This window comes from Lactuca virosa, chromosome 4 (genome assembly GCF_052849685.1).
Source record: "Lactuca virosa cultivar CGN04683 chromosome 4, Lactuca_virosa_CGN04683_v6, whole genome shotgun sequence".
Lineage (NCBI taxonomy): Eukaryota > Viridiplantae > Streptophyta > Magnoliopsida > Asterales > Asteraceae > Lactuca > Lactuca virosa.
The window spans coordinates 503,142,019-503,149,637 of NC_136429.1; the positions used below are offsets into that span (position 1 = coordinate 503,142,019).

General features: G+C 30.6%; 1 protein-coding gene across 1 annotated transcript; it reads left to right on the forward strand.

Moving 5' to 3' along the window:
- Nucleotides 1-3,348: 3,348 nt before the first annotated feature.
- Nucleotides 3,349-6,166, forward strand: LOC145107020 (F-box protein CPR1-like). Its single transcript, XM_079043909.1, has 4 exons — nucleotides 3,349-4,472; nucleotides 5,133-5,136; nucleotides 5,526-5,579; nucleotides 6,068-6,166. Exons 1-4 carry the CDS (start codon nucleotides 3,349-3,351, stop codon nucleotides 6,164-6,166), a joined length of 1,281 nt encoding a protein of 426 aa, XP_078900035.1.
- The last annotated feature ends 1,453 nt before the right edge of the window (nucleotides 6,167-7,619 follow it).

The window sequence follows — 7,619 nt, forward strand, 5'->3', positions numbered from 1 at the left end:
TAAACATGCATCTATATATATGCAAAGGAATCAAGCAACTCTTGTTTGTTTAAGGAAAAGTAATGAAGTGATTGATTGTAAAGGTTGGAAGCACACATGATGTTTGGTACTTTTGCTTTTGTGAAGATTTCTTTCCAATATATATATATATATATGCATGATTCATGTATATATATATATATATATATATATATATATATATATACAATATACATACATATATATATATACAATATAATATATATACATATATATTTATATAATATATATATATATATATATATATATATATATATATATATATATATATATATATATATATATATATATATATATATCCAATTGTGAATTGAATTTCCATTTTTGACCCTTGAGGTTTTTAAATTCTTGACAATTTTAGACTTGATTTGTTTTGTCTTCAAACGACCAAATATTGCGTCTATTTTTCCGTCTTTTCGTATTTCGTCTTTTGCATATTTTTCTATTTCATAATTAAGCACGAATCCACGCAACCTGAAATAACTGATAATATTTGTTAGATAATATAAAACCAATTCGTCTTATTTCAGTGATGATCACATATAAAAACATTTTTCAACATAGTGTATTTAAAAAAAATTATATTAATAAACTAAAATTAACGCAAAAAAAACGAAAAATTTTTTTTTCTTAATTTTTTACATAATAATCACATAACGTGTTAGTATATTTAAACAAAAATTAATATTAATAAACTAAAATTAACGCAAAAAAAATGAAAAAAACTAAAAAAACTCAATTCCACAGAGGTGTAGCAAATCCGCAGAGGACTTAATAGATCCGCAAAGGTGCTCTGCGGATCCTTTGGTCATTTTCTGAAATGTATTTTTCCTTGGTTATTTTCTTCAAACAACTCCCTCTTTTTGAACATTTCTCGAATTTTCTCTTGATTTTGAGGAGTCATGAAGCCTTGGAAATCGGAACTCAGATGCACGCTTGCTTTTGAGGAGTCATGAAGCCTTGGAATTTGGAACTCAGATGCACGCTTGCTCGCTACTGCCCTCGCTCCTCGATTAGAACTGATTAGAGTATTGGGTTTTAAAAAACCAGTCCACCATGATTAATTTTAATGGGCTGTTATTATTTAACCTATCTTGTAAGTCTAAAATAGGGGCCCTTTGGCATTTTGCTTTTGGGGGCCCGGCCCATGGGCCGGCCCTGTATCTAACACTCTATTTTGTTTAAGGGTTAATATTATAAAAGCCCTAAATTTTTAACCCGTAATTGGAAAAAGCCATAATATTTTTTTTATTATTGCTATGGCCACAATTTTCTCGTAGAATTATCACTCTAGCCCATTTAACGAGTTTCATGGTTAACTTGGTTAATTTTTTTGCAAAATCAGTCATAAAAGTTCATATTTGGTCCCTGAGGTTTGGAAAAAATTACACCACATGATTTTTTAACTTTATTTTTCGTTTTTTGTATACTTTATTTATTTTCGGTTTTTTTTATAAATATATATACATTTTTTATTTTCTTTTTTGTATATACTTTATTTATTTTCATTTTTTAACTTTATTTTTCATCAATTTGATTTATTTACCTTTTTACCTTTTGTTTTTTATTTATAGTTTATATATAGAGTATATTAGAGTTTTTTTTTGGTTTTTTTTTCATATTTCTTTTCGTATTATATTTTAATTTTTTCATCTTTTTATTTTTTTCTTATTTGTTTTCCAATTATTTAATTTTTTTTTTTTGTTTTGTATTTTTAACTTATATGGACCGAGTATTTTGAAAATCTTCCAAATTTAAAAAGCATGCACTTCCTATGCCATTTTACAATGTAATATACAAGAAAAACCGATACTTATACATGAAATATATAATATAATTCCTACATAATATATGAACTAAAAACACACATGACTATTTGGTTTCCTAAATGCTCAATTTTTACTTTGCAAATCGTTGAGTCCATTCTGCAGCTAATGCATCATGTTTACTTCTGTCTACCGAGTAGGGTTAGGGAATTTAAGGATTAAACTATAACCAAAAGAATGAAATACATACAAGGGTTAGGGTTGGTGAAGATTGATCTCAAAGCAAGTAGCACCTTTGTAATTGTTAAAGCACGACTCCAACTATTTTCTTCCAAGATATCCAAGCTAACATTGCCTGTTGAATCTACATTGCAATGATATATTCGTGTTTTGAAATACAAAAAATAAAAACACATAATTGGAAAACAAATAAGAAAAAAATATAAAGTTGAAAAAATTAAAATATAATACGAAAAAAATATGAAAAAAAAAAACTAAAAAAACTCTAATATACTCTATATATACACTATAAAATAGAAAACAAAAGGTATAAAAGGTAAAAAAATCAAATTGTTGAAAAATAAAGTTAAAAAATGAAAATAAATAAAGTATATAGAAAAAGAAAATAAATAAATATATATATATATATATATATATATATATATATATATATATATATATATATATATATATATATATATATAAACAAAAATAAATAAAGTATACAAAAAACGAAAAATAAAGTTAAAAAACCATGTGGTGTAATTTTTTGCAAACCTCAGGGACTAAATTTGAACATTTTATGACTGATTTTGCAAAAAATTTAACAAAGTTAACCATAAAACTCGTTAAGTGAGCTAGAGTAATAATTCAGAGAAAAAGTTGTGGTCATAGCAATAATAAAAAAAATATTAGGGCTTTTTCCAATTACGGGTTAAAAATTTAGGGTTTTTATAATATTAACCCTTTGTTTAACCCTACTTTTATATATATATATATATATATATATATATATATATATATATATATATATATATATATATATATATATATACAGCCGTCTCTGGTCCTCTTCCTCGTAATCGACGCAGGCTACAGCATACCACCAAAAGGTTTCTTCTATATCTTCATGACTTGATTTATTATAACATAAATACTCATTTTCTTTCTTTCTCTTTTCACTCAACTATCTATCTTATACTTTATATGAGAAACTATTATTTTTGCGTCCATGATTAATTTAAATGCCTATTAAATTGCACAAAACTGCGTCCTCCATGTTCTGGGCTCTTGAAATGCTGACATTCTCCTAATTTAGATAAATACGATACCAAAGTTAATTGGGAGAAGAAAACACAAATTAAACTAATTGTTCTACAATGGAATTGCTTGGTTATGCTTTTTCTGATGTGGTTTTATTTACACTGTAGCACAATAAGTTACTCCTGAATCTGCATAAGTTTAAATTTGTCGATGTTTTTTGTGGTTTTTATATGGTTCTCCTCTAATTAACAGTAAGCGGTTGTGATACCTTGCAGCTAAAATGCCGAAATACATAAAGAAAATAAAGAATATGGAGAACCTTCCAGGCGACGTTTTATCAAAAATATTCATCCGCTTATTAGCGAAACAGCTTGCACAAATGAGATGCGTTTGTAAAACTTGGAATGCTATCTTATCTGAATCCTCCTTTATAAAATCTCACCTACATCATTCAATCCATAACAACGATGAAATTCTCTTCTTCTTTAAGAAGAATACGATTATTTTTAACTGTTTTTCTAGTCCGGGTCCAATAACAGCACGCCCCTCTTCTTCTCCACGTCTCGAACTCACGAATTTCATTAAACTTAAATTCCCAATTAATCCCCAACATAAAAACCCCTCGGTCACTGTCATCATCGGGTCCGTGAATGGCTTAATATGCTTTAGTTACTCATCAAATCATGATTATTTCATTTGTATTTGGAATCCTTCTCTCTCTGCGTCCTTAACCCTCCCGCCATCTTCTTTGCCCTACACTAGATACTTTCTGGCATTTGGTTATGATCCCAAAACGGATGATTACAAAGTTGTTAAACTTGAAAACATACCGTATTATGAAAAACCTAACATCAACATGGTAACACAACCACTAGGTGAGGTGTATAGCATGAGAAAGGGTTCATGGAAGTTAATACCTCAAACGATTCCTTCCTACATCAAACTTTTCATTGGCCAAAATGAAGTTTGTTTAAATGGCCATCTTCATTGGCTTTGCCTAACTGATTTGGAAGTTAGTCCACGGCCACAAACGATATTGACATTTGAATTGGGTGCAATGACATATGGTCAGATACCTCTTCCGGATTCTGTACAACTAGATCAACATCTATTCCGCGTAAATACTTTGGGAGTTTTGGGTGGAAAGCTTTGTTTGATGTCGTCCGCTAAAGATGGTGAATTTGGTGTGTGGGTGATGGATGATGATGAATCATGGGCGAAGCATCATGTCTTTTCCCAGTTTAGTTCTTGTATAACTCCATATGGATTCACATCACACAAGGAGTTTCTTTTTCAAGTTGGTGTTACTTGTCGTTTTGCTCTGTATGATCCTGTTGCAGCCAAGACTAAAATCTTTAAGATTAAGATGAGGCCACCAGTAGTTGACAGATTAATAATTTTCAGGTACGTCGACAGTCTTGTTTGGATAGCACCTAACAGTCGATTAAAATTGGCTGGTTGAGAATGTCTTGAGATTCTATCGATGCATGATGCTCAGTTTCTTAGTTAGGTTTAGGCCAAGTTACCAATATTAGTGTCTTGTTTACAACTACATTCTGTTGCTGCTATATATATATATATATATATATATATATATATATATATATATATATATATATATATATATATATATATATATAACATTTTTGACATATTGGTTTTTTTCTATACTAAGTTTACAAAATTACTATACCATATATTTTTGCATCAAACTTATTAGTGGTCAATAGAGTTTGTATATATAATAATCAAAATTGTACACAAATTGCAAGAAAAAAACAGGTCGCTCAACAAAAACGAAAAATCAAAACCAACATGCATGCTCGATTTTTTAATTTTTGGAAAAACCAAATTCTTTAGATTCACTTGGTTTCTCCTAAAAAAATTGAAATCAAAAACCATTTTTTTTAAACTTTGCTTTTGACTAACAAATTTTGTTCAATGGTAAGAGATTATATATATTGTATTCTGAAAAAAGGTTGTTTTTAATAATAAAAAAATATGTTTTTTTTATAAAAGTTTGATATAAGTAGTTTCTGAAAAAAAAAAAAAAAAAAAACTCAGATATGTAAGTTGTTGTATAACTTTTTTTTAGCAATTGATTGTCGACGACTTCTCTTATGAGCTTGATTGCCAAAGCCAACCAATGTAAGTTGCAACATTGGACAAAACATTTGTCTCTTAATTCACTCCGCCAACATTATCAATCGACACAATATAGGAAAGCCGGTCTTCATATCCACTCTATGAACATTAACAAGACATTGAATCATAACAATTTTATACCTATTAAGGAAACAAAGCAATAGCAACATACTACATACACCCTTTTTACCAATATAAGCAAATATAGTTTCACAAGCAGTAACAAAATGAATAATAAACTGGAACTACGTTAATAAGATTAATTTTTTAAATAACAAAACATATGATGACCTTTCTCTATTTTTTTTATAGATGTGTGAATCTTTCACTCCAGGTCCATCTCATGCAATACAAATAACAATGGAGGTAAGCATATTAATTTTTGAGCCTTTTTGGTATGCATATTTTAAGATTATTTAGAAATTTAAAACAACCTCGGCAAGCCATATGTGATGGTACGTTTACTCTTGGAACCCATGTTGCTTCTTTGAAATTTCAAAGGATTTGTGGGAGGATCATGGTGATTTTCAATGGAAAAAGATGCCTAAAAAGAAAGTATACTCATACCATTTTCCAAGTTGTAGTTTGTTAGATTTTGGGTCCGGAGAATATCAATATAACTTGGATAATTTTTAGGATCGTGATTGCAATCACTTTCTAAAATCTGTGATTTCGACCCTTATGCCCAGAGTATCACGAAATCTGATTTGAGATAATCCAAGAGATGCAATTCGGAAATCAAGTAACTTCCAAATCCGAAACACAAAATAAAATACCTTGTTGTTTTGTCTTCTTTGAGAGAGAGAGAATCAGAAGTATAATTTTGTGGGTAAGTTTTGTAACCCTTTTTCTAGAACATGAATCTTGTTCTTATACCAGAGGGAAAAGTAGTTGATGGTGGTTATATGCCGTTTTGGTACCAAACACAAGTGCTTGGACATATGGCGTTATAAGACATAACCGATTCTAACATAACTGTGATGTCACCACCACCAAGGGCTATGCCCCTTGGACCACGCCAGGGGCGCTAGCTTTAGACCCAACAAGGGGAACTACTCCTTGGAACCCCGTACCCAGGGACGTTGCCCTGAACCCCGTATCTCGAGCTCACATTAATCACTTCGAGTGTGTACCCACACCTTCAACCTTGGTGAGTGAAATAGAAATATTCATCAAAACTATACTAAATTAAGTTGATAACACTAAAATCACCAACGTTCTTCCCCCATTTTAATGCAATCCACAATACTAAAGAAAACACAAAAATTAAACTCATGCATAAATGAAAATATCTTGAATATTGAATTTTCATATTAGTATAATACACATTTCAAATACTCGAGAATCAAGGTGTCCTTAGGATTGAACCCTTCAACTGATTTGAGTAACTGAAGATACTATACACATAAGTTAAACACAATATCTAATGTTTCATACTTGATACTATACATCCATGTGTCTAATCCCTTCACAAGTGTATAAAATCCTAGCCTAAGCGTTCTGAAGCGACAACACTTAGCACTTGTATAGGTAATCCTTCTATATCATACACCTGTTAATGCACTTTTGCAAAAGAAATATTAAGAATTAAATCAACCTGCTTTAACTCTACATTTTATAAGCACATACCATGGGATTTAGGGAAAAAAATGTGCTCCAATCAACCTGCGTCCTTAACCCTCCAGCCATCTTCTTTGCCCTACACTAGATACTTTCTCGCATTTGGTTATGATCCCAAAACGGATGATTACAAAGTTGTTAAACTTACAAGCATACCCTATTATGAAAAACCCAACATCAACATCGTAAACACAACCACTATGTGAGGTGTATAGCATGAGAAAGGGTTCATGGAATTTAATACCTTAAACGATTCCTTCCTACATCAAACTTTTCATCGGCCAAAATGAAGTTTGTTTAAATGGCCATCTTCATTGGCTTTGCCTAACTGATTTGGAAGTTAGGCGACGACCACAAACGATATTGACATTTGATTTGGGTGCAATGATATATGGTCAAATACCTTTTCCAGATTCTGTACAACTAGATCACCATCTATTCTGCGTAAATACTTTGGGAGTTTTGGGTGGAAAGCTTTCTTTGATGTCCTCCGTTAAAGATGCTAAAGATGTTGTATGTGGTGTGTGGGTGATGGATGATGATGAATCATGGGCGAAGCATCATGTCTTTTCCCAGTTTAGTTCTTGTATAACTCCAGATGGATTCACATTGCACAAGGAGTTTCTTTTTCAAGTTGATATTGGTTGTCATTTGTCTCTATATGATCCTATTGCAGCCAAGACTAAAATATTCAAGATTAAGATGAGACATCCAATAGAAAGATTAATAATTTCCAAGTATGTCGACAGTCTTGTTTGGATAGCACCTGCTAGTCAATTAAAATTG

Coding starts and splice junctions, on each gene's coding strand:
- LOC145107020 (XM_079043909.1), top strand. CDS start 3,349: ATGCCGAAATACATAAAGAAAATAAAGAATATGGAGAACCTTCCAGGC. Junction 5,580..6,067: donor CAATACAAATAACAATGGAG/GTAAGCATATTA, acceptor CCCTTTTTCTAG/AACATGAATCTTGTTCTTAT.